This window comes from Kogia breviceps, chromosome 19 (assembly GCF_026419965.1).
Source record: "Kogia breviceps isolate mKogBre1 chromosome 19, mKogBre1 haplotype 1, whole genome shotgun sequence".
NCBI lineage: Eukaryota > Metazoa > Chordata > Mammalia > Artiodactyla > Physeteridae > Kogia > Kogia breviceps.
In genome coordinates this window covers 55,784,317-55,812,111 of record NC_081328.1, presented here as the reverse complement: position 1 = coordinate 55,812,111, position 27,795 = coordinate 55,784,317, and the positions used below count along the sequence as shown (strand labels likewise).

The 27,795-nt window shown below is 36.1% G+C and overlaps 1 protein-coding gene and 1 long non-coding RNA gene across 6 annotated transcripts in view; one reads left to right on the top strand and one right to left on the bottom strand.

Moving 5' to 3' along the window:
• Positions 1-7,960, top strand: part of LOC136793201 (uncharacterized) — a 175,333-nt gene extending 167,373 nt beyond the window's left edge. Inside the window, exon 6 of the long non-coding RNA XR_010838176.1 lies at positions 5,134-7,960. This is a non-coding gene — a long non-coding RNA (uncharacterized lncRNA). The remainder of the gene's footprint in view (positions 1-5,133) is intronic.
• The window catches only part of ABCA6 (ATP binding cassette subfamily A member 6), a 60,404-nt gene extending 36,184 nt beyond the window's left edge, over positions 1-24,220 (bottom strand). The window contains exons 1-12 of one of the 5 annotated variants that reach the window (XR_010838171.1): positions 22,802-23,180; positions 21,352-21,452; positions 19,637-19,841; positions 18,447-18,608; positions 17,151-17,254; positions 16,539-16,765; positions 12,541-12,682; positions 11,611-11,796; positions 8,524-8,671; positions 7,002-7,173; positions 3,458-3,516; positions 304-414 (exon numbers count right to left, since the gene is read on the bottom strand). Coding sequence is in view for 4 of the 5 variants with exons in the window: in XM_067021158.1 (XP_066877259.1) it covers positions 304-414; positions 3,458-3,516; positions 7,002-7,173; positions 8,524-8,671; positions 11,611-11,796; positions 12,541-12,682; positions 16,539-16,765; positions 17,151-17,254; positions 18,447-18,608; positions 19,637-19,841; positions 21,352-21,447 (1,612 nt within the window). In the remaining variant the exon portion in view is untranslated. Of the gene's footprint in view, positions 1-303; positions 415-3,457; positions 3,517-7,001; positions 7,174-8,523; positions 8,672-11,610; positions 11,797-12,540; positions 12,683-16,538; positions 16,766-17,150; positions 17,255-18,446; positions 18,609-19,636; positions 19,842-21,351; positions 21,453-22,801 lie in introns of all 5 variants that reach the window. The other 4 variants (XM_067021158.1, XM_067021159.1, XM_067021161.1 and 1 more) reach the window with 4 other exon arrangements.
• Between the last annotated feature and the right edge of the window lie 3,575 nt (positions 24,221-27,795).

The window sequence follows — 27,795 nt, the reverse complement described above, 5'->3', positions numbered from 1 at the left end:
TCTAAAATAATGACTTTATAGTTTATTAACAACTACTAATTAGTCTTAACATAAATAGATGCTCAGAACAGTGTATATTTCCCTGGAGTATCACACAGCAATGGAGTAAAGATAATGATTTTCACGAAAATTTGGGAAATACAAAATACATATAAAACCTTACAGTTCTGATAAACAGCTTTAGATAAACAAACATTATTTCCTCTTAAGCAGTTAAATTTAAACCTTAAAATGAGAAAGGCATACATATGACCTCATCCTATTACCAGACATCTTGCCTTTGGGAAATATCTTTTTGCCCACCTTCTGTTGGAACAGACAATCCATTAAGGATGTTTAGCAACAAAGATTTGCCAGCTCCACTGTGACCCAGAATTGCTGTGATTTGACCTTCGTATATGTCAAAGAACAAGCCTGTTTTTAGAATAAAATATTAACATTATAAACAAGAGCGCAATAGACAGGGCTGTTTCTAAAAACAGAATAAGACAATTTACTTTAATTGTGTATTCTGAAGCATTTCAATAGTTTAAAATATATAATATTTGATATTTTCCTGGTTCTAAAAAACATGCTTACTGTAGAATATTTGAGAAATAAATACAATCACTTTAGAAGATAAAATCAAGGATAATTCCAAATATTAGCATTGTAATAAACTTACATCCTTACATTTGCATATATGAATATGTAAATATATATTTATAAACTTTGATCATACTCTATTTTTTCCTAGCCTGCCTTTTCAAATATTAAATCATAAACATTTTCCATGGCATTAATTACCTTCTAAAATATATTCACCAAAAATTTATATTTCTCCCTGAGCCCATTTTTCTATTCTTTTGTTATAAATGGTTTTTGCATTTACATGTCAACAGAAAAATCATTTAGCTAAGAATCCTTTGAGGTATTATTTTTTGTTCATTTGTCTTTTTCACCAAGTGAAAAATCAAACTTTGTTATGGAAAGTTGTTGAACAGAGTAAGATGAAATTCTTAAGAATCTTATAATACATTATATCTAAACGATCAACTCCTTTCAATTAAATTAAGTGACCTACTTTCCAATGATATTGAAATTACTGACTGGGCTGAAATTTCAGCTCATCTATTTTCTATCTGGATGATCTTAGATAAATGAAATTCTATAAGATTTGGTTTACTCACCTATTAAGTGTGCTAGTAAAAATAATTATAAGTAAAGGGAAAATTCTTCCTGTTGTAATCCAATCCATTAAAACCCTCATTTACAATTGGACTAAAAGATTCTAAAGATCACTGGAAGAATAAACTCAAATAATTAAGAAAATTTAAAGACCAGCGTGAAATCAGTCTTGGCTACAAGATATTAAAATATATTGGAAAACCATGATAATTAAAATATTAGTAACAGTCATAGCAGTGGAGCAAATATAATAATTAAAATAATATATTACTGGTCCAGGGTACACTGACCAATAGAACAAGAATAGAACCCTAAAAGGAACCAAAGTAAAGATAAGAAATAAAGATTAATGAAACCACCTTTCAAATTCATCTAAAAGATGAGTTAGTTAATAAAAAATATTGGGACAACTAACCAAGTTACATTAACAACTTTTATGTTTATTGTTTTTAAACGGGAAACAAAAATGTTTTCAAGGATAAGAGAAAAGTGACACTAGCTATTTGGAAATGACATGTATTAACTGAAAAAAGAAATATTAGCCTCAGTTTCCTCATATGCAAAGTGGGAGAGACACTATGGATCTCATAGGATTAAAGGGAAAAAAGGAAAAAAAGTCCATGTATGTCATTTAGCATAGTTCCCAGCATACACTAAGTACTCAATAAACAGTAAACGTTTGTTGCTATTCTTACTGTTGTTGTTAATTACTGCTTATGGGAGTATGAATTTTTATAACCTTGGAAGGAAATAATTTGATATATGAACCAAGAATCTTAGGAATATGGCCCCATTTGAATAATTCTGCTTCTAGAAATTTTTATTCAGCAAATAATTCATGATCTTTACAAAGACTGAGCAAGAAGGTGCATTACAGCGCTTTTTATGAGTGAAAAAATTGGAAACAAATGGAATTTCCTATACCAGCGTGTTAGTTAACTAAATCACGGGGTCCATACAATGGAGTGCTATTTAGCCCGGTTTAGCTAACAGGCTGCAGACAAGGGACTCAAAGGCACATTTTCAAGAATGTTCCAAGTGGCCACAGGCACCAGCTTCACGGGGTGAGGGGGCAGCTCCCGTCCTTACTTTCCAAAGAGTAACTCCAGCTGGTTGTTTCACATGTTTTCACATCTACCAATGCTCAATGTTTTTAAAGTTTTTAAGGTTCTGCTACTTTTAAAAATATAAGAAATCCTGCAGAAGTTGAAACTATTTAGACATACTGATGAGGGCAAAAGTAGTTCATAACATGCTCTGGAAATTGAAATGATATATTTAAAAATATTTAACGTATCTTTGGCTAAAATTTAAAGAATGAAACCACAGAGCTAGATGGTATTTGATAAGAATAAACTTAAATTTAAACTGTCAGAAAGAAGTACATATGGGAGTCTTTCCGCTTATCCATCTTAAATACATAATATAAGGAGACATTTTTAAAAGATGCAGAAGGGAGTATGAATAATAATAAAATTTTATTAACTAGGAATAAACCCAAAAAAACAACTTGCTTACACAAGTACATTAAATTCTCAAAGGAAAGACGTAATCTCAAAGGAATAGTAAAAATGAGTTAAGGGATCTGCACTTGTTAGAAAGTAATTGCAATGTAAGCAAAATGGACCAAAGAATTCTCAACCTTTGAGAGGGTCTATGGCTCTTCCTTTTTTAAATTTTAAGGTTTATGTCTCTTCTAAAAATACTTTACATTCCTCCTAAAAACCATTATTCATAAGAGCAAGCTGTCCTCTATGAAATATAACCACTAACTCTGATGCTTGCTTAAAATGTTTTTAAATTAAAAAACTACATTTGTGAGAATACTCAGTTTCAAATATGTTGGTTCACTAGAAATTATAAACTATATTTGTCATAGGATACTGACTTGTGAAATTTAATTCATGGTCAAAGGTGTTACACGTCTTTGTGTTAATCTCACCAGTACACGTAAACTATGTAAATTCCCTGGCAAGTATAAAAAAAAAAGTATCCATTTTAAGTCTAGACATTCGTTCCTCATAGTGCAAATACAATAAAATTTGCTTATAGCAAATTCTTCTTTAAAAATGAAGAGGCATTTTTCACTGTATGATTCCATTTTTGTAGATTAATAGATCCATAAAACATCTGGAAGGATTTTACATCCAGTTCTTAATCATGGTTAATTTCCAGGTGGTGGGGTTAGATTGTATTTTTTTCTGTTTTGCTTATCCATATTCTCTAATTTTTCACATTGAATTTTCTCCATTTTTTGTAATAAAGAAGTCAATGAAATGTTTTTCTTTACCTTTCAATACTTCCACTTTTCCAGATTTTTCTTTATATTCTTTTTTAACATTTCTGATTCTGAAATAACAAAATGGGCACTTACTTAGCCAACAGGAAAGTAAGAATAGTACAGCTCGTGAAAACCCCGAGTGAGAGAGATGCAGCCAACATTATGTGAAATAAGGGATGACATACAACAGTCTACTTAGAAAGACCAAGACTCATTTCTAATTAAACGCTTTCCCTGAGGGAGAAAAAAAGAGTCCCTCTAGAAAGTTACAATTAAATTACTAGTGTTTCGCTTGGAAAAGTAGAGTGCTCTGTAATTACTCTCATTTTCTTCCCCGAGTCTTAGAACATTTGGTGTTTCTTCCCCTGTGCAAGAGGCGCTCATTTATCTGCGCTCTTTAAACATCATCTCCCATCCCCTTCAATCTTGGTCATTAATCAGACTCTCTGTCACCTGCATTTTCCATAGTTTCCTTCCTGAGAGCTTCTCTTTGGCTTTGAACTCTGCTTTAGATACAATCAAATCTACCCCCTGCCCCTTAAGACAATTTTTCAAGCTAAAATGTAAACTTGCCATCTCCTCTCCCTCACACGTCACTTCCTCCTTGGTCACACTGGCTTCTGACCCCACTCCCCTGGTTGCTTCGGTAGGAGGCAACCTCTTCCTACTGAAAACATTCGTGTCCTCCTGACAGCCAAATGCAAGAAATACTTTTCCATCCTTACTTACTGGAGTAGGGCTCGCTATTGAGGACTCCTAATTTTCCTTGTTGAAAGTGTCAACTTTCAAGGTAACGTTCAACTTTAATTTTTTTCTTCCTATTTTTCTAAAAGTTCCTTCTCTGTTTCCTTGTATTCTTCTTTCACCAGACATCACCTTGCTGTTCCACAGGGTTCGCTGTGTATGTTATGGGTCTTCTCCTTCTAGACTCTGTCGATGGCTTATTTCATTGGTTCTCACGGTTTCAACACCAACCTAACACTGACACCATCCTTCTTCCTGGGCTTTAGGCTCACACATCTAAAGGTTTGCTGGATTGCTTCATCCAAACATACACACACACACACACACACACACACACACACACACACACACACACACACACACACCTCTAAATCAATGATTACCAAAGTTGAATGCACATGGGAATTTCAAAAGAAACTGATACAGAATGAAGCAGGAGCCAGGCTCAGACAGATTAGAGATGTCACAACCATATAAGATCAAGTACGATGCATCTTCGAGGTTAAAGGGAATTAGTCACCCTCTTTCCTGAGCCTGAATCAGAATAAAGGTAGGGACAGTTATTCAACCAGGATGCAGGCGACGGGCAGGATTACAGCAAAGAGTCTGCAGATTTAAAAGAAAAAGGCTTCAAAACTGCTAAATCCGACAGGGTAGTTTACTTCTGCCCTTCTTTGTGTAGTGGGATGCCATTGAAGTGAGGCTTTAATATTTTATTTTAAATAATAAACTTCTATCTGGGAGCGGCTGGCTGTTTTTGGATTTCAGAGATGACCGTAGCCATTTATGTTTGGAGCAGACATCCTGCCTATGTTCTGGGAATGTTGCATGAATGGTGTAGTTACAGAAAGGGACAGATGTGCAAACAAATGCCCCCAGAGAAGAAGGACTGGGAGGGGGCTGTGGTTATGAATGAAAAATAGATATTTTTTTTTTTACAGAATGAAGATCTTGAGTCTGGTTAGAACTCTGCAAGCTTTCCTCCACACTTCCAGATACACAGAGCTGAAGGGCTACTCAGGAAAGAGGAAGAAGTCTTTAGTAGATAAAGCAGGGACGCCTGGGAAAAAGGGGAATCAGTATCTTAGTACCTTCTATATCTGTGCAAAATCAAATGCACGTGTTGGGATAGATTGCAGAAGACCTGACACTTGTCTAGCAGAGGGGAAGGGCAATGATTTTCCTAAGAAAAGGTCTCTGTGAAGAAAGAAGTGATAAGACTTGTGGATTGGGAAGGTCGATTGCAGGCCGTCTTGCAGCCCCAGAACCTGCCTCAGCAGTGACCGAAGATGCAGCATTTGTCACGGAAGAGCTACCCCGTGGGACCCCGAAGCCGGCTTTGCTGCTTTGGTGCGGATCTGGGGTGGGGAGCCGCACAACGGAGCCAAAAGCTTGAATGAACAGGTGTGGATCAGACGACTTTCCCTTCCTGCCCCAGACCGCCATGTTAGCAAAGAATCCAGCAAAGAGACAGGGTGTCAAGAATCAGCACCACATAGATTGGTCCGGGTTGCGGGGTAAAAGGGTGAGGACGTTTCGCTTCTCTCTCCTTCACAGGAGTGGAAGAACAAGCATTTTCTGATCTATGTAAACAAACCTTAAGGCTCTCTTAGGAGACTGAATCTGAAAGTCATTCTCATTTGGATAGTAATATGATTTTGCATTTAGTGTTCTCTACTGGTGGGGCGGGACTGATGGCGCTGAGTCTGGGGGGACTGTCCCTCACTTGGCTTTTCTCTTCGGGATGGACGCTTTCTATGAAGCCTGGATTGCGAGGCGCTGCAGCCCCTCAGAACACTTAACAAACAACAGGGTCAGGATTAGAAGGATAAAGCTTCCGTACGCAGGTTCAACCATACGCTCTTAGAAATACTTCACTTCCCAGCCAAAGTTCCCTTTTTTCCATCTTCCTTTGCCTCCAGACATCGCCTCCATAGCCAGAGCCTGAGAGTACAGCCTCTGGAGCCTGACGGGATTCCAACCTCAGCTCCTCTGTTACAAGTAAGTGTGTGACACTGGGCAAGAGTCAACCTCTCAGTGTGTCACTTCTCTCATTCATAAAATGGGCAAAACAGAAGTGCCTGCCTAAAAGCTTTTTGTGAGAACTAAATGCGTGTCCAGTACAGGGTAAGCACTGTGTGAATATCTGCTAAACAAATGCTTAATGTTTAAAACTCTCTCATTCTTTACCTTCAGTGCACATTAGGAAAATCTACGGGGCTCTTTAAAATCCACAGATACTTGGGTTCAAGCCCACTGTCCCTGAATTAGAATCCCTGGAGGTAGGGTCTGAGAGCAGAGATATGTGAAAAGCTCCTCATGTAAGTCCGTTACAAACAACCCTATAAAGTAGATGTTACCCTTGTTTCGTAAAGGACACAGAGACTCAGAGAAACTAACCATTTCTACAAGATTCCACATCAAATGAGAGGGGAGTGTGGTATTAAGATCTAAGAAATGTTGATTCCAAATTTCTTACTTCTTCCATTAGACCACATAAGCCAGACAAAACTATGAAGGAATGGGATTCAGAGAAAGAAAAGAGCAGCAATTAAACAGAGGTGGGGGACAAGAGACAGGAACAGGGAGGAGACGAGACGGAGGTGATGCAATAATAGGGAACTATGTTCTCTGTCCTGGGATTAACCAGAACGGAAAGGAGCGTGAAAAAGAAGGTATATATGTGTAGAGGTGAATCACTTTGCTGTACAGCAGAAATTAACAGAACATTGTAAATTAACTAGATTTCAATTAAACTTTTGAAAAATCCATTCACCTTGCACCCGTATATTAGTATATGTGTGATTACCTGATGGCTTCTTTTCCTTGGAATTCTGGAGCTACTCGTTCAAAAGAATCATCAGAGTCCGGGAACTCAGGATCTACTTCTTTCTCATTGACCTTACTATCAGTCCTTTGGTGCTGGAAACAAGATGATGACTTCAGGAAAAATAATGGAGAGTAACGGTGCTCACTGCCATCTAATTAATCAAGAGGCAATAAAATGTCTGTTCAGTAACATGGAAACAATGAGCAAGGAAGCCTTATTCAGAACAGTACAGAATGTCTTGGATGTTTAAGCATCGTAAAGAAATTCTTTGTTTTCTAACTTCCTATCATTGAGAAGAAGGCTTGAGAGTGAAGAAAACAATGAAAATTAGAATTATTACAAAAGTTAAACAATATAACAGAACTTTTGATGAAGTACAAATCAAAGGTTTGAATAAAATGTGTTCTAAAAGGTGTTTAGAATAATGATTAAATCAAACATTGGCCGGGAAAAGCCTTAATATGGCCCATAAAAATAATTTTAAACATGTTTGTGAACTTAAGAAATCACTTGACCCAACAATATGATTGAACATAATACTGAAATCTATATGGTATATGAATAAAAAGTACATGGGGAAGTTAATTTGTTCAGGATGAATATATGGTCATGCTCTAGATTTTAAAAAATGAAATAGTATTTATTATTAAGGGTCTTCAGATATTAACCAGAAGTGATAAAAAGACAGAAATACATACAAATAAATACATAGGAATGTATACGACAAACTTAACTACAGTCAAAGTGGAAGGAACATAAAAAATATGATACATAAATAAGATTTTGCAAGGAAAAAGCATTCTGATTCTAGTATGTGTGCAGGAATTCTAGGCTTATGTGAAATTTTTACTTGTTTTCAAGATAAAGAAAATCTAACTGGGTAATATACTTCTGTAAATATGAGCAATATATGGAAAATTTAAAGAACAATGAAATCATCCTCTGTAATTTTCATTTGTTATCTCCTTAAATGATGCACAAATGGCCCTCCCGTAAACAGAGGGGAGTGAGGAAAACACTGATTGTTTCCTACCTTAGGTCCTGTCCAGCTGCGCTTACTTTACCATTTACCCTTCTTCTTGTAAGAGGAACAAATACTTACTAGGAAGCAATTTCACCGTACAATGGCCCTAAGCTAACCAAAACCATCTTAAGAACTAATTTATTTCCACTCGTCCTGATACAAATCCTAAATATCATTCTTTGAAAACACTCTCCGGGATCCTTGAAAAGAGTAACATTATTTAACACTACATAATTATAATATGCATTGAAATTATCACTACAGTATACCACTATATCACTTTCAGAAGAATATTTTTATACAACAGTTCCTTCAGACCATTAAAACTAAAAAGTAGAAATAAAGAACTCATTCAGCCTGTGATGGGAAATATCTGTCATTCTTCATTTCTTAAAATATATTTACATAACCTTAACAAAAAAATCTTCAATGTGCTCAATATCTGAGGATGTCAGAGAAAAATCCATTATTACTTACAGGGTAAGATTTTGTCAAAGTATAACGCCAACACCAAGTACAAAAGAGCATCAAAAGCCAATATGGAAAAAGTTGCTATCATTATATATGAGTCTCCTGAAGTGTCAGGAAAAATTACACCATTCATATTATAATCCAGGTGGATAATCTAAGATTCAAACAGAATAACAATAAATATTTAAATTAAATAAAAATAATTCAGTGTAGCAGCAAGAATTATCATTTTATTAAGTAGCTTTTTCAAGAAGCCCTCATAAAGAAGCTATTAGTGAAACTATTTCTATTTTACAGTAATCAAAGGAATATTAGAAGGAAATACCGATCTTTAAAAATACAGTGTTTTAGTAACAGGAACTTAATTTATAATACCTTTGCTTTTTTCATAAAGTCATCACAGTATTGCAAACTATCTACTCCATGCAACAAAGAAATATACATTTTAGAAAGAATATGAAGAATTCTTTGAAGTTTCTTATTAGGATGATAATTTTTCTAGTTATAACTATAAATAAAGATTTGTATTTATAATTTTGCCATGTAATAATAGCTACCATGTTCTAGGCACTCTTCTAGGTGTTTTTTATATTATACCATTTAATCTTCATTATAATCATATAAGATAGGACTTATTATTTCTCATCTGCATTTTACATATGATGAAACTAAGGCACAGAGAAGTTGGGTAGCTTAGCCAGATGAGGTCAAAATCACATAGTGAAGAGTAATAAAGCTGGACTCAGAAAACAGGAAGTCTAGATCCCAAGCCCAGTTCCTCACCCTAGATACTCTACAACTTCTCAGTTTGTGTTAAGATTGTTAGCATTTCACGACAAAGTTGAGTTTATTGTAGGAAGGTAAGGCTGGATCAACATTTGAAGATCAATCAATGTAATTCAAAATAAAACAGACTTAAGCAGAAATAATGTAATTAATAACTGCAGAAAAAGCAACTGATAAAATTCAGTGCCCACTTATAATAAAGTCTCTTTACAAACTAAGACAATAAGAGGTCTTCTTTAATCTGGTGAATTCAGTGTAGGAAGACCAACACCAAAAACCATGCTTAACTGTGAAATGTTGAAATCTTTCTTCCCCCCTGCATTTCTATTCAATGTTGTATATACTAAAGGTCCCAACCTGTGCAGTTAGGCAAGAAAAATAAATAAATGTCATAAGGACAAAATAAACCATCATTATTTGTAGACATCATGATTATACATAAGGAAATCCCAAGATAAAACCTAGAAAAATACTAGATTTAACAAAAGAATTACGTTATAAAGCAGAAACTAACACACCATTGTAAAGCAATTATACTCCAATAAAGATGTTAAAAAAAAAGAATATAGCAATGATAGTGGACATAATGCCAATGTACAGAAATCAATTGCATCTCTCTACATTAGCAACAAACATTTAAAAGTAAGAATTTAAACATAGGCGCTATCTATAATGGCATCAGAAGTATCAAAAAACAACCTTTGGAATAAATCAAACAAAAATGTGTAAGAATCTATACAGAAAACTGGAACAGTTACTAAGGAGAAATGAATGTGAAGATAAAATGTGTTCATGACCAAAAACAAGTGTCAGTTTCCCCAAAGTGATTGAAAAATTCAACTGCACCTAAATCTCAACAGCTCTGAGCACATCTACTGTGTGTATGTGTGTGTGTGTGTGTGTGTGCGCGTATATATATATATATATATATATATAAAAAACTTGTTAAGTTAATTCTAAAATTTTCATCATTTCTAAGAACCTAGTATAGAAGACACTCTTGAAAAAGAAATAAGATTTTCTTTTAAAAAGAAAAGAAAGTAAAATCGTTACCACCAGATATCAAGACATATTATAAAGCAAAACAATTGAGACAATGTGGTTATCAGTGCAAAGATAGATGGATGGGTCATAACATGATTGGTTCAGTTGTGACAAAAGAAATACTGCAGTTCACGCAACTTCATCAATAATCAGGAAAATGCAAATTAACACCACAATGATACATCATTACTTATGTGCCAGAATGGCTAAAATTTGAAAGACTAACAATACCAAATGTTGGTGAAGATTTGGAGCAAATGAAACTCTGAAACACTGTTGGTGCAAAAGTAAAGAACTGCAATCACTCTGGAAAAATATTTGATAGTAACTATGAAGATTAAGAGATTCATACTCTAGCACTAGATATACATACACTGTTCAACTCCCAAACATATACCAAACAGAATTGAATACCCATATTTACTAGGAAATATGTGCAAGAATTTATTGGCAAGTTATTAATAATTGGCAAGTTATTAATAACAAAAATATTTTCCAGAAGCTGGAAAATATTTTTGTCCATCAAAAGAAAATAGTATATTCACACAATAGAATACTATAAAAACCATACTACAGCTACACGCAAATTGTATATGACATGTAAAAACATAATGTTGAGTGAAAAAAGCCAGATCTTCAAAAATCACTTTGTACAATATCACCTATATAAGGTTAAAAATAGGCAAAACTAAAAAGTTGTCTTTAGGAACACATACTTAGATGATAATGAAAAGCAAGGTGGTGATTATCATAAACCTTTTACCATTTAGGAGGAAGGAGTGTTTAGAAATGCTTCTGGGGTTTTGTCCACATTCTATTTCTTGACCTAGTTCATGAGTACTTTGATTCACTTAAATTATTTATTAAACTGTAAATTTATGTCTTGAAAGTTTTTCATATTTGAGGTTTCAAAAAGAGGTTTATACAACAATTCTTAACAAACTAGCAGAATGCTTTCATTATGTGATAAGAGAAGAAAGGTAAATATTTGCATATAGGAAAAAACACTAGAAGAAAGTACTTCAAAGTGAAAATACATCTGAGAAAGGAAAATCTGGAAGAATTATCTGGAAGAATTTTTTCTTCAAGTTTCCTCGTGAGATGACAATTTTTCTGCAGTGTAATAATAACATTTTCAAATTTAGCTCTAGAGTAGAGTTGTTCAGAATAAAAGCTCTTAATCTGAAAGTATTGATTATGAAGATCATGAAGGGGCTAGTTCTTTTGAAAATTCAATAATAAACCAATTAACTATGATCTCACCTGGTTAATTCCAGCAGTGAAGGCAAAGGGGCTACAAATACTGAAAATCCATTCCAAAGGTGACGGAAGTTGTCTATAAAATGCAGTGAATCCCACACCCCCCCAAAAGAGAGTGAGGACAAACACAACCGAACTGGTGAGGATAGTTTTCTTTAGCAGCACAGTCATCAGGAATGCCAAGGCTATCTGAAAGACAGAGAAGACATTCCATAAGACTGACAGTGGTTGGTAGCACCTTAAAATAAGGATCTTCCTATCACAACATAAATATTTATCACGGAGACAGTGATGAACAATATTAAGGTATAATTATGCGCAGTCCTTCTCTCAACCTCTTTGTAAAGAGAATCCTTATTTGCCCTACTCAAATGCTGGGTTTCTGTTGCCAAGGAAAGAGTGAGGAAAGCTGCAGGAAGAGCTGAGGAAAGTTTAGAAATACAGACTTGGAAAGATGGACAGAAACTAAATTAATATATTAACAAAGAGCATCTACATACGCTCTGCAGAAAACACCCTGGAGGGTGGGAGAAATTAGAGGCTCTTGTTCAGAGAAGGAAGAGGGGGTTACGTGGGAAGTCAGAGCAGGGTGAAGAGGGCAAAGAGGTGTGAAAAACTACCACATGATGGGGAACCACTGGTTAAAAAGATGGGTCCAGCTGTTAAGAGCATCCTTATTAATCTAGAAAAGTCCTAGATAGTTTTATAGTCAAAATAATTTTTAGATGCATAATTTCATTAATTCAGACCTTGATGCAAAAAATAGGTCCAATTTTATTTAGGTTACATCATTTTCTCAGACTCATAAAGACTTTCTCAAACACGCACACACATGAAAGAAGCTGCTATATAGTTGCCTGCTGAGACATTAGTTTTTGCTACATATAACTAAGACCTAAAGCAGAGAAAATGGTAATAAATGTATGAACTTACCAAAGATAAGCCATATAAGAAAAAGAGGGTAAATATAACCACGAAGCCCGTCATGACTATAATTTGGGTAGATATTATGATAATTGTAATGATTATAGAAGTAATGAAGATGAAACCAGCATAGATTAAACCCCAGGAGAGCCTAAATAAAGACAAATATTATTTCAGTTGTTTTAACTTTATTATGATATACTTAAAACATATAAAAATATCTAAACAATAATACAATGATTACCATTGTACCTGCCACCTAGATTAATAACTAAAATATTACTAATATTACAATGGCTGTGCCGGTGCCATGGCTAGGTATCAGCTCTGTATTCAAGTATTATAAAAATAATATGAATATGCATAAACAGTATCATCTTGTCTGTATTCTCCTGCAACTTGCCTTTATCCACAACATGTACAATACTATACACTGTAGTATAACATTTCATTGTATAAATATACCTCAATGTTCTCCTGCCCGTGGACATTTAGGTTGTTTCCAATTTTTATTTCTAATGCAATGTTGCTAAAAATATTCTTGTATTTGCCTTTTTGGGGAAAGTGCACAAAACAATTTCTTTAACGTGAAATTGCTGAAATAAATGAGATTAGCATTTTTGTACCTTCAGTTTTATTATATATTACCAAAGTGTTCTAATTATAAAATTGGAAGGAAACTTAACAGCTTCTGATCAATCAAGTAACCACGGATGTACTGGGGGCAGATGATAACTTGACCATTCTTGACGATCTCAGCCAGCAGCACCTCCACCCTCCCTAGCTGCAGAAAATTGAAATTTCATAACTGTACTAAGCCCATTCCAGTCTTGCTATTCCTATTCATGACTTCTTTATTTAAACCAATATAGCTTATGGCACACCCTTAAATGTTCACACTGTTTTGCTTTAAATGTGCTGGTGTTCACATTTTTATGAAGTAGTTATTAGAAATAGCAGTCAATCTAAGAGGCCTACAGGATGTTTTAGTCCAAGCTTCTCATTTTCCAGATGAGTAAACTGCAGTTCGTATTCCTAGTTAATGGGCATACTCAAGGTCAACAACGTAAGCCAATAACAAAGCTAAGATAGCAGCTGTAGGCTTTCATTCAGCCCAGAGCTCTTTCTTCTACATAAAATTGCTTAATAATAATTCAACTGCTGGATAAAACAGCAGAAGTATCAAACCAGGAACTTGCATTAATATGTTCCAATAGAACATGTTTAATTATTGCTCATTTGACTTCCTTTTAAAATTTCTTGTCATTACAAGGATTCAGACTGTGTTAGAACATCAGCGTTCTTGGAAAAGCACACCGCAGTCTGCAGAATTCACTTCCTGAGTCAAGAAGGGAACTGCCATAGGTAGGAACTGAAAAACCACAGGGTAAGGGAACTACAAATGAAGGAAATTAAAACATTACCTAGAAAAAGGAACTTATTGCAGGGAGTTGAGGGGATGTTAATAAATCTATGAAAATCTTCAGGATAAAACAATTTCAGACATCACATTTATAGAATAAATATTGACTACATTTCACATTTATGGCATTAGTAAAAAACAAAACAAAACAAAATCAGGGGTGGTGTGCTGTAAAACTCATTTCTAGTAGACACTCTGTACTTAATAAAAATGTTTCAGAAATTTTTCCTTCTCAGTTTTAAGGACATCTATTCATTTTGCTAAATTTTAGGTTACATGCATATTAAGAAGCATTTATCCTGAGAATGAAACCACATCTAAATAACCAGTACTTTCTGATTTTAATCTAGAGTTGGCTTGTGCCTACCTATTCTAAGGTGGCTGCAGGGACGCTGTCCCACGGGGCAAAAGCCCTGGGCTGAAAGATGGTCATTTCTCCATAGTTCCTCTCTCTCTTCCCTCCTAACAAATTCCATCCATTCCTTTGTATTTCCCAAGCTTCCACCGCAAAAACACTCCTCTCCTCTCTTTTTTCATTTCAAGACCCAGTTTCCTCTTTTTCTATTTCACAGTTCAGTTATATTAGAATGAAAACTCTCTCTGTTAATAAAATATACTTCATAGAAAATTTTAAATTTCCTAGACCTTAATTTTATTTCAGGGAACATGTACCTTGCAAAGGATTGTTAAATAAATAGTCCCTCATCCATTCCAGATAGTACCACATCCATAAAGAGTATTTTCTTGATATGGAGAGTATACAAGAAATATCTCCCAGGATTCAACATTGGAAAAATGCTAGGTTTCTTTTAGGGGAAAGCGAACAGATTATTTTTCATTTTTTCTTTTCCTAGACAGTATGAATTTTGTGACTGATGGTATTGCAGAATTCTCTGCCTTGGCCTCTTAGAAGCTTAGAACTTGTATGATTTGCATATTTATCTGTTAATATTACCTATTTATTATTTTGCTAAATCTTTGTTTCTACTCATCAATTATTTATTTTTTTATAATACAAATACATGCATAGATACATACATACATGATAAATATGATGAAATATATATTTTTAAATCACTTTAAATCATTTGTAAAATGGAGCAAGATATGATATAAATATATCAATATATGAAGCAAATGCTCTTATTAAGTGCTTCTTATATGCCAGCCTATGTGCTGGGCACTTTTATAGGTTATCTCAACTCCAACATATGGTATTTAGTTGCTCCAAAAAATATACCCCAAGTTACCCAATCTCGGAACAGAAGCTAGCCATTATAGGATCATACTTTCTTCAACAAGAGGAAGTGTAGAGAAATCAAGTGATAACTAAGGGTAGACCAAGCAGGAGAGTTGACATTAGGGCACCTGGGCACATGAAAATATGTTCCGCATCACTAATTATTAGAGAAATGCAAATGAAAACTGCAATGAGGTATCACCTCACACCAGAGTCAGAACGGCCATCACCAAACAATCTACAAACAACAAATGCTGGAGAGGGTGTGGAGAAAAGGGAACCCTCTTGCACTGTTGGTGGGAATGTAAATTGATACAGCCACTATGGAGAGAGGTACGGAGGTTCCTTAAAGAACTAAAAATAGAACTACCATATGACCCAGCAATCCCACTACTGGGCATATCCCCTGAGAAAACCATAATTCAAAAAGACACATGCACCCCAATGTTCATTGCAGCTCTATTTACAATAGCCAGGTCATGGAAGCAACCTAAATGTCCATCGACAGAGGAACGGATAAAGAAGATGTGGTACGTATTTACAATGGAATATTACTCAGCCATAAAAAAGAAATAATGCCATTTGCAGTAACATGGATAGACCCAGAGATTGTCATACTGAGTGAAGTAAGTCAGACAGAGAAAGACAAATATCATACGATATCGCTTATATGTGGAATCTAGAAAAACTGTACAAATGAACTTATTTACAAAACAGAAATAAAGTCACAGACGTAGAAAACAAACTATGGTTACCAGGGGGAAAAGCGGGGCGGGGGGTGGAGGATAACCTGTGAGACTGGGGTTGACATATCCACACTACTATATATAAAATAGGTAACAAATAAGGACCTACTGTAGAGCACAGGGATCTCTACTCAGTACTCTGTAATGACCTATACGGGAAAAGAATCTAAAAAAGAGTGGGTACGTGTATCTGTATAACTGATTCACTTTGCTGCACACCCGAAACTAACACAGCACTGTAAATCAACTCTACTCCAATAAAAAATTTTAAAAAATTAGGGCTCCTGGGTTTGAGTCCCTGCACACACCATCCATTTGACAACGGGCAGCTCTTTTTCATTCTCTGTGATCTTACTGGTACCTCTATCATAGCATTGGCTTAACATGCTTATGGCACAGAAAAAGTGCCCGGCAAATTATAATCGCAATCTTGCAGAGCAAAACTTAACAAAGACTAAACTGAAAAGTCGGAACAATGCCAACAGCAAAGTAGGCAATGTATCAAGTTGAAATCATGGTGTTCTGAAACAGTAACACATTTTCACTGCTTCTGAATTTCTCTGTTTACTCATTTGAACTACTTGAGTCAGTCACTCACCAGAATGCTGAATCTTGTAGACCCATCACTTTCATCAAATCCTTATACTTTTTTCTCTCTTTTGTAACATTGAGTGATAAAAAATATATAAATGGGGAGAAGTAAAGCAAGCAGTAAAAAATAAACATCTCATTTTGAAGGTTCTCTTTAAAAATAAAGGGTAATGTCTTCATATTTATAGCAGTAACTGACATCAACTCCTCCATCACATAGTGATTTGTCGTGATCTAAAGAAGGGTTCAAATGAACAAAATCATTACTTAAAGTATAGAAACTGGTGAAATCTGAATAAGTTATGGGGATTGTACCAATGTACATTTCCTGGTTTTAATACTGTTCTGTGGTTATGCAAGATGTTACTTTCAGGAGAAACTAGATGAACAGCACATGGGCCTCCCTGTACATTGTTGTTGAAACTTCCTGCCATTCTATAACTACTTGAAAATTTAAGGTTAAAAAAAAAGTAATGTGCTCCTTTGCCTAAAATTCAATTTCACCATTTGGATGCCTGCTTCATATATAAACCCATGAAAATGTGAGTAGACATCATCTTTGACCAAAACCTTGACGTCTCTGGAATACATTCACATTAGTTATTAGAACTCTTCTTACTTGTATAATAGCAGCATTGATAGCAGTCTGTAAAGTCACGAACCCTCTGCTCCAGTATTTAGCCAGTGAACAGGAAAACTCATTATCTGCACCCCAACAGTGAGCTATAAGCACAAAGAAAAAAGCAGAACCAACATTAAGAGATGAAGGCAATTGGAAAATAAGAAACGAGAATCCAAGAAAGAACGATCTAGAGGAGACTTCACCACATAGATAAAAGGAGCAAATGAAGTCTCTAATATGGCAATTTGATTCATGGAAAACATGGTACGCACAGAAAGTCTTAGAAAATAAAAAGAAGACGAAAGCAAACCCTCTGCTTGAACCATCCCGGACTCCTTGCTGTGCCTGAGAACGCCAAACACACAGCAGTATGAGAACTTCTTTTGTGTTCAAATGCTCTCCCTCCAGACAGATCCATGGCTCACTCCTTCCCTCCATCCTGATCTCTTTTCAAAAGTTAACTCATCACAGAGGTCTTTCCTGGCCACCACAATTTAAAAACATCTCCATTCTGGTCTAAGCCACCATCAGTCCACTAGTATGTTTCACTGCATGCTCTGCAATCCGTTCTCTGGGCTAAATCCTAGAGCACTCCCTTAGGCTTGGAAATCTAATCATGTCTCTGCCCTGATTAAAGTACCTTGATGGCTCTCCATTGCCTTAGGTTTTTAAGACGGCACAGGGTCTAGCCCTCGAGTAACTTCGGCCTCCTTCTCCCATCCCGTTCCTTTTTGTGTGCCCTGTCCAGCTATACAGGACTGCTGCTCTCCCATACCAACTAACAGACGCTCTCTCCCAGCCCCGGGCCCCCGCAGCCTCCTCTTCTATCTGGAATGCAATGTCCTCCACACCCCACACATGCCATTTCCTCTGGTGTTCCTGTAACCATCACTTCTCCAGGCAGAACTTCTCTAGTCGCACAGTTTCTTAGGAACCCCTGGTCTGAGTCCCCCAAGTACCTTTTCTTGCGCTGGTCATTAATTGTTCACTGGCTGCCTTTCCTGCTAACCTGGACTCTCACCTGAGTCTGGGACCTATCAGTTTGGGTCACCTCTGCATCCTTTCCAACATGCACTTGGGAATTCACTATGTAACTGTTGGATGACTCAATGGTTTTTTGAGAGCCTTCCTAGAGGGGGAAGATATGATTGACTTTGGAATAAGCTCAGCAATAAAATGTGTTTTGTGTATTTTTTCTTGTGCCATCAAAAGTATCTTTGTTGCCCATCCCATCCTACTCCATGTGTTAAAAACATGAAAAATGCCATAGTGATATTTTACATGGAAAGTCACCTGTGAAAAGCTCTTCCTTCAAAATTGGAATATAATATCCCTGATAAAATTTTAACTTATAAGAAAAAGTGTCATTAAAGATGACTCCCACGGTGTATGGGAAATTGTCTAGAAGTATTTTATCCATGTATTTTTGATCCGGTGCCCCAGTGACTCTTCTTCCTGTGAATTGCATGGTGAAAAACAGACACAGAGGATTGTTAGAATTTCACCAGAATAGACTGTGATATCCAACTTTGTCATCACATATTTTCCAGTGGAGTTAACTAAAATCATTTTCCCTTTAAATTAAACTTATCCCAAAAGGCAAAAAGGGAAATTTTTTGTCGTTTTAGATTCTAGAATCAGGAGACATGCATGAGAATTAAATGTTTTCTTTTAATAATGACAGGTATCAGAGCAAGTTTTAGGTATATAAAACTATTTGCCGAGGTAGTACGCATAAGGGAATTGGGATACAGAAACAGAGGTAACCGTAGCAGTTATTACGTGGTCAGAGGACTTCAGATTTTAGATTTACTAAAAGCAAAGGCACTTCATATGGTCTTTGCTTTATACAGGAACCAAGACCACAAAGTGACTCTGTTTGTAACAGCCAGCAATTGTACCTGTTAGAAATCGAGGGTTAAAGAGCAGCTAACCAGACTGCACCCAACTTGCCCGTGAGTGAAAGGCACATTCTGCTTCTACCAGTTACACAGAAACCTCATTTAGAATGAAGACCTTTAAAGATGCTTACAAATTATACCATATGCAGACAGAAAATCTTTAGATTATCCATCCTTAATTTTCATAGTTCTGAAATTAGCATATAACCATGACCTAATGTCTTACATTTATTTGTTTTTTCCTCAAGTATAAATCTTAATCATTATATTTCCATGTTAAAACACCCACGCTGCCCAATAGCCTATGCCTCCTAGGTATTATTCTGAACATCTGCAATTACAAATCTATTGTTTTATTTAAATCCCAGTAGAAATGTAGGCCTACCTAAAGTGGACCCTCATCAAGCTGAAAGGCTTTAAAAGGCTAATTGCTATGAGAGAAAGAAAAAACTGACCAAATTTGTGTGCTATACTGATACCTAGATCATTTGCATAATGGATAACTGTGACTTCAAATTAAAAAGGCACACACTTTTTCAAAAAGATAAAATCGTAATACTTTTTTGCCATCAGCATACCTACCTTTCAAAAAGGGAGCACATGCCGTCTTATTCATTATCTGCTGGGTAATGTTGGAGATCGGTGTGTACACAACATCCATAGAAGAGCTGTTAAATTTATCTACCCTTCCCAGATCCTGAGGAGGCATTTCAGGAAAATGCACATTTTCTTTTAAGTATGAAAATATGCCCATATAAAATCCTAAAAGTATTGGGAACCCCCATTCCTATATAAAAAAAATAACAAAAAAAGAGAACACATTGAGATTGTATTCCCTTAAGGAGCTCAGTCAACACCAGAGGACAATGGAAGACAAATTCCAGTTTCACCATATAGTTGGCCTCTCTTTGCTCTCACTCTTCAGAGCAAAGGGAACCCAATCAAAGGTCTGTATCGAGCTAGTTGTCACATATATCATTCTCCAACACTAGAACAAGACTTTTGCGTTAAGCCACGAGCTACCGCAGAAGCCAGCCTCACAGGCTGCCTAACAGGACGGCCACTCTTCTGTGCACGGCGGGAGAGCCTGGGCTCTAAGACACACAGTGTCCCAGGTAGGACTCACGATGGCAAAGAGAAACATTTCTGTCAACTGCCATATCCTTGTATTGGAAGTCAAAGAGAATGAGGAGGGACAAAGTGCAAGAGACCGTCTAGTGGTCCATCAGTGTCAGTCACCTCCCCCTGCTTGGCGCAATGCTGGGCCACATCCCCAGCCTCCGGCGATGAAGTGGGACCAGATGCTTGAGTTCTCCCCAGTGGAACGTGGGCCGAGATGATCTGCACGGTTTCCAGGCACGGCTCATGGAACCCTGCACAACCTTCCCTATTCTCTCTGTCTCAGTCCTTCCGCTTCCTGATCTGACTGGCCGCGGAGGATCCAGTGAATGTCTGCAAAGTCTAGGGCGCCGGCAGACTCGCACGACAAAGGAGCCTGGGTCTCCCAGGGACTGTGCGAAGACTCCTCAACCTACCCAACCCGCATCGCTTTCACTGCCACCCTTATTTAGGCTGTGAAAAGAGTGAAAAATAAACCTTTGCTGTGTTAAGCATTGAAATTTGGGGCTTTAATGCACGCTGACAAACAGGGGTGTTACTTGGTCATAATTCTTGGAAATAATCTCTGTGTAGAAAATTCATGGCCTTGAAAATAGGTCCACCCAATTTACAATAAATTCCTCTATTTCTGCTAGACACTATTTTTAATATTTCTTGACTCTAAATTTATTATCCATGACAGCAGCTTTAACAGTTGCTATAACTTACCATACAATTAGATTTTCAGTTATTCTCCTTTTGAAAACAACATGAGTAATAGTTGGTCTTTCTAATTCTACATTACTTTTCAGAGACTGCTGTGAGTCTCTCAGTTCGACAAGTGTAACTAGAGACAAATTCAAAGTCAATAGATGCAGTCTGCACAGATATAGAGAACAAACTGCTGGTTTCCAGTGGGGAGAGGGAAAGGGGGAGGGACAATATAGGGGTAGGAGAAAAAAAGGGTTATTATAGGATTATATGAAATCATGTGTGGGAAACTTTTGAAAATTGTAAAGCACTACGGAATTTAAAGAGTCTTTCATTCAATAAAGAAAATGTACATCTTTACAGCTCCTTAAAAAACATAAAATAAAATAGATGCAGTCTGTTACTTAAAATATAGAATAAGAGAATCATGAGGCAATGAAATAAAAGCATAATGCTCACTTCGGAAAGAGGTAAATGGTCAGACATACCAATAAGCTCTGTCTTTTCATCCTCCATTTCTTAAGAAGATTCTTGCACAGAAGTGCTTGAGTTTGCTGGTACACACTTTTTTGTTTCATATGCATTTAGCCTGTTCATTAAACAAAGAGAAAGTAAACATGGTGGAGTATCAACTAGAAAAATAAGTGTAATGAGAAAAACCTTGGGGCTTCCCTGGTGGCACAGTGGTTGAGAGTCCGCCTGCCGATGCAGGGCATACGGGTTCGTGCCCCTGTCCGGGAGGATCCCACGTGCCGCGGAGCGGCTGGGCCCGTGAGCCATGGCCGCTGCGCCTGCGCGTCCGGAGCCTGTGCTCCGCAACGGGAGAGGCCACAACCGCGTAACACAAAAAAAAAAAAAAAAAAAAAGAAAAGAAAAACCTTGATCATATTTTTGGGGAAAATATTTCCTAACTTTAAGAACTGCAAAAAAAAAAAAAAAAAAAAAGGATTTAAAATATTATTTCAATAATCATGACTGTAAAATTTGACATCAAATATACTCACTGTAAACTATTTGGAAGAAGAGTAATGACAGGGAAGTAGAGTGAACTATTATCACAATTTTACAACAATTACAATTACAATGGAAAAGATACTTTGATTCAGAACCTGTAAGATACTTCCCATTTTTGACATTTTATACCAGAAACTCAACTATATAAACAGAGCAGTTGAATTGTATCTCATCTGAATAATAATAATTTTGTGTTCTTTACATCTGAATAGACATCCCAGAGCTAATCAAATTAACATAAAAATTCTGATTAATTAAACTCATCTAAATAATTAATTATATCCATTAGAAACAATCCCAAGGAAGTACTTTCTTTTCGGATTTACCTTCCAGATTGAATTGAAAAACTTTTATCACGAGTTAAGCCATCAGATAACAATCCAGACTCAAAGGACTTGAAACTTGATTCTGATACACAGGAAGAATAAAACAATTTATGTCAATTTTCTGAATTCAGAAGTCCCTGAATAGTGGAGGAAACAAACTACAAAGTAAGGAAAGAAAGAGAGAAAGAAAGAGAGAAAGAAAGAAAGAGAGAGAGAAAGAAAGAGAGAGAGAGAGAGAGAAAAAAGAAGAAAGAAAGAAAGAAGGAAAGAGAAAGGAAGGAAGATCACACAGGAAAGTAATTTTGCCCAAATGTTTGCAAATGAACAGAGAACATTTTTTTCAGTTTTCATAATCTCAAAATTAAATTCTTTTAGATTTGCATATCCAAATATTCAGACAATTCTCCCTCAGCTAGTACAGAAGCAAATTTTACTATTTTCCTATATTCTACTGTTGTATCTACACAATAAAAGTTGGTTAGGAAAAAATAGAAACATTTTGTCTTCAGGTCTTCAATACAAAACACCTAAGTATTTGGAAACATCTGAAAAACAGATTGATTTGGCATATGGCACAACAAAACAGAGCTTTACTTACTGTCAGGATAATGAGAGAAAACAGCGCGCTGGAAACACTGTGAAAGCACACTTCCCTTCGTCTACGGCAACAACTTAAAGTTCTTTATTACCACTTCTCCGTATATTCTTTAAATGAATGCTTACTCCCAACAGTTCTTACCCAGGCTCGTTTCTGAGAAGGGGTGTAGCCAGAGCAATCCGCACATGATGAACTTGTTCTGTTTTCTGTCTTTTCTTCCCTAAGCCAATTATTCTGCAGGGAAATGACTGTTCCGGGGTTGGTTAGGAATAAAACAAACCCTGTGTTTGTTCACTCGGCCTTTCAACTCAAGGGATCAGGGGGGAAATAGTAAACAAGGAAAATGGAATTAGCTCTTCAGACATGATGAGACTAAGATGGGGTGAAGGGCAATAAATGAGTAACTAACCAAACAAAGTAGTTAAATTTGTATGAGAAAAATCTTCAGCTGTTTTTTTTTTTTTTCACTACTAATGCCTAAACACAACTGCCATTGACATATCTGACTAACTTAGGCACACCCCAGAATGCAATGGAGCTGAGTTTTTTGTTTTGTTTTGTCTAAAAAAGTTAAGCAACCCATAGCCTGCCTTGGAGAAACAACTACATTGGACAAGTGAAGAATTACGCACAAATTCCTTTCTCCTGCTCCGTTCATCATGGATGTAGAATTTCATAAGGCATCTGAACAAAATAAAAGCAAGCAGATCGCTAAGGACTAAAAAAAAATAAGAAAAGATTCAGGTCAATTTTTAAACGTGAAGACTAGGAAAAAACTGAAATGTATTTCAATTCCCATTGCACCGTCTATCTCTGTAAAGAGTTACAAACTTCTTGACCTGCCAAAGTAAATCGCAAAACAAGAAATCAAAGTCCATGAATTGGGAAATCTCAAATATTTGACATGGCTCCCAGTCCACAGATGTTAATAATCATAAAGCTGACAGATGTTCTGGAGAAAAGAGGTATAATTTTAAAACAAACATTTAAAGTCATGGTATTCTGTATAGGCATTTCTCTCCTTGGTAATTAGTTCTGTTTTTAAAAATAGTTAACAGTGAAATAGTACATGTCTTTTACATTAAAAACTGGCAAAAACAAAGTAAAAAGATGTTCTAAATGCCTCTTGGAAGGGGGATGGGATGGACAGTCAAAAACACTGTTAAAATTTTACATCAATAAAAGGTCAATGGCCCAAACAAAGATTCTAAGTTTCTTTTAAATCACCTGAAATATAGTTCAGGTTTTTATTAACTTTGTTGTTACACTTGTTTTAGACCCTATAGACTCTATTTTAGGAATCATTTTCACTTTGCCTTTCTTACAATTGCATTAAGATTCACAACTACAATATCAATAATTAGTTAAGGGCTTCCCTGGTGGCGCAGTGGTTGAGAATCCGCCTGCCGATGCAGGGGACACGGGTTCGTGCCCCGGTCCGGGAAGATCCCACATGCCGCAGAGCGGCTGGGCCCGTGAGCCATGGCCGCTGAGCCTGTGCGTCCGGAGCCTGCGCTCCACAATGGGAGAGGCCACAACAGTGAGAGGCCCACGTACCACAAAAAAAAAAAAAAAAAATTAAAAAAAAAAAAAATTAGTTAAATATATTTTACTAGTTTCACTTCTTGTAACTGTTTCTTGTATATTCTTTCTATTCCTCTTTCTTGACTCCTTTACTCTGATTTATTTTTATTTGTGGGGCTATTTTCCTTACTTAAACCCAAGGATTTCCCCACAAATATGACCAAATATGGTAAGGAAATGCCTGCCCTCCAGCTAGAAGCACATTGACATAGTGAGTAAAATACATCTAACACAGATGTCCAGATGTAAACCAACTTTAAAAAGGAAGAAGAAAAAATAAAGGAAAAAATGGAAGAATCAATGGAAGAAACAGAGAGAAATGAAGAAACATTGCCAGAGGCTAAAATTGAAAAGAGAAATTAAAGCCAGAACTATGAATGCTATGTCAGAAACACAATAGTCCAAAGAGGTATTTCAATACCCCATGACCAGGACTCGGTCCTTGACAGGTTGTAAAGCTGGGCTTCATATCTCTGCATGAATCCAGAAGCTTCCCAGGACTGTTCGGTGCTAGAAGGAGAAACTAGAAAAACCTCACCTACTACCCAAAGGAAAAGTAAGGATATGTATTCTTTGTCCAATCTCTGGGTTAAAAAAACCAAGTTTCCTCCATAGAAAATGAGAATCCTGAGTATATGTCGCACATGGTCAGGTACAGGAAAGAGATCTGAGCTTACTGTCCCTGCACAGCAATGTGTCTGAGAACAATATCATAGCAGTTAGTGTTACATACTCTGGAGCCAAGCTCGGGTTTGAATTCTGGCCCTGCCATAGCTGTGTGACCTTGTGCATAATCTATTTAACAACCTCCCCCCCTCAGGTTTTCTCATCCATAAAAATGGAGATAACACTGTGTGTGTGTGTGTGTGTGTGTGTGTGTGTGTGTGTGTGTGTGTGTGTGTGTGTGTGTGTATACAGTATGTATGTGTGTGTATATATAGTTAAAAATGTATACAGATAGTAATATAGCTAATAATATATAGTTAATATTACACATAGTTCATATTATATATATAGTTTATATTACATACAAATATATATATAGTTTTGGGGGGGATTAAATTCATTAGTATAAGTAAAGTTTATAGAACAAGGCCTGATCCAACAATTCTACTCCTGGGTATACGTTTGAAGAAAACAAAAACACTAATTCGAAAAGATACATGCACCCCAGTGTTCGTAGCAGCATTATTTACAATAGCTAAGACATGGAAGCAATCTAAGTGTCCATCAACAGATAAATAGATATAGAAGATGTGGTATATATATATTCAATGGAATATTACTCAGCCATAAAAACGAATGAAATTTTGCCATCTGCAACAACATGGATGGACCTGAGGATATTATGCTTTGTGAAATAAGTCAAACAGAGAAAGACAAATACTGTACGTTATCACTTGTATGTAGAATCTAAAAAATAAAATTTTAAAAAAAGAAGAATGCCTAGAAAATCATAAAAGCTCAAAAAATGTTACTTGTTATTGCTGATATTCTTTCTCTTCCTCCTCCTCCTATTATCCTGGAGCCCCACAGAGAAGACACGAATAATTCTATAGAAACATATCCAGAATTCAGGGCACAAAGCAAGAGAGGTAAAAGTACATATTCCTCCTGGAAGCTAAACTCACCATCAAAATCCACCATGAAAGAGAATCAGCAGACCAAAAAAAAAAAAAAAAAAGGGACTATTAGCAATCTCAAGTACTGATAATAAAAATTATGATAGAGACTATAAAATATATAACTAAAAGGTTAAAGAAGTAATATAGGTTAGTTAAAATAGGAGACAATGAAAAGGAAGACTAATAGGAAAATAACCCATTATTATTTAAAGACACAGTGATTAATAACAGTTAAGATTAAAAACTTACAGATAAGTTTTATAGCAGATTAGAAACAGCTAAACAGAAAATTAATAAACCAGAAATACCTCTGAAGAAATCATATGAAATTTAGTGCAAAGACAGGACGAGATGGAAAAATATTGGAGAGAGATTAAAAGACATGAAAGACAGAATGAGGGTGTCCAGCACATCTAATAGGCATTTTATAATAAGGAAAATAAAGGGAATAAATAAGAGGAATTGTTCAAAGATAAAATGTATGAGATTTTTGAGGAATTGAAGACATGAGTTCTCAGATTAGAAAATCAATGTATCCTGTGCAGAGTTAAAAACAAACAAAAATCCAACAACTATGTTGCAGTAAGCTTTCAAAACATGGGATAGAAAGAAAGAGGAGAAGGGGAAATATTAAAAAATAATAAAATAGAAAAAGACAGATTATCAACCCAGGATCAACAGCCAAAAGATGTCATAAAACAATAGAATAATACCCTCAAAGAGCTGAGAGAAAATGAACTGTTAACCTCAAATTCTATACCCAGCTAAATGTGCATGAAATAAGATATCTTTATAGCTCATTTATCCTGTGCAGTAGGCTGAAAGAATACTAAAGGAGATACTGTAGTTTAAAATAAAATCATAGTTTTTTAAAAATAAATTGAACTCAGAAAAAGCTGAGTGTCAGAGGGTTTGACAGATAAGTTGCCAAAACCAGGTATTCATTTACTGTAAACAATTTTGTGGAAGAGGAAGCAGAACTTCCTGTCATCCTACACGTTTCTTCAGTCTCTGCTGATGAATCATAGAGATTTCTATGATTTTGTAGAGCTTTAATTGCTAGTTGAGAACACAGATGGACTTGGCATGGGAATGGATAATATTAGGGTTTTCACATGTGTATTATGCCACTGTTTTCCTCAGAGTTTGTTGTAAGGGGCTCAAAGTTACCTGGATCACTGTCTTCATCTATTTGTCACTAGAAATCTCCCATTTCACCTAAAAAGCAGCCCTTGTGGGAGGGCAGGCGTTTGACAGAGAGTATTCTTGAGGGGGGTGGGGGGATGGTGGTAGAATTAGGAGCACAGGTGTGGATTTTGGCCTTAGAGAGAAGAATGTTATTCATTCACACTAACGGGAATGAAATTCACATTAGTGGGAAGAAAGTCAGTCTATGGGTCCAGTGAAACCTGGTTGGTTGCTGAGGTTGTGAAAGCTTATGAAGACATTCTCTTTTAATTGCTTCAATTTCACAGTCAAGTGGAAAGCAATGTTTTCTCCTGAGAGTGAAAAAAAGAATGAGGTGTTCAAGCGTGAGAAGCAATATACTTGACTGTCATTTAATTAGTTATCCAATCCAATGATAGAGTGAATACATTATGGGGACATAGTGGAGTTGGCAGGCAGAAAACCATGGCTCCACTTGAAGCCAGTGTTCACTCATGTAAAGTGAGACTTTCCGTTCATTTTGTTCATGTGTGTCTTCTACCAGTGTTGATCTCCCTAATACAGGTTTAACGAAAGTTGGGGTCTTCCCAGGCACTTACAACGAAGGGTGAGAGGATC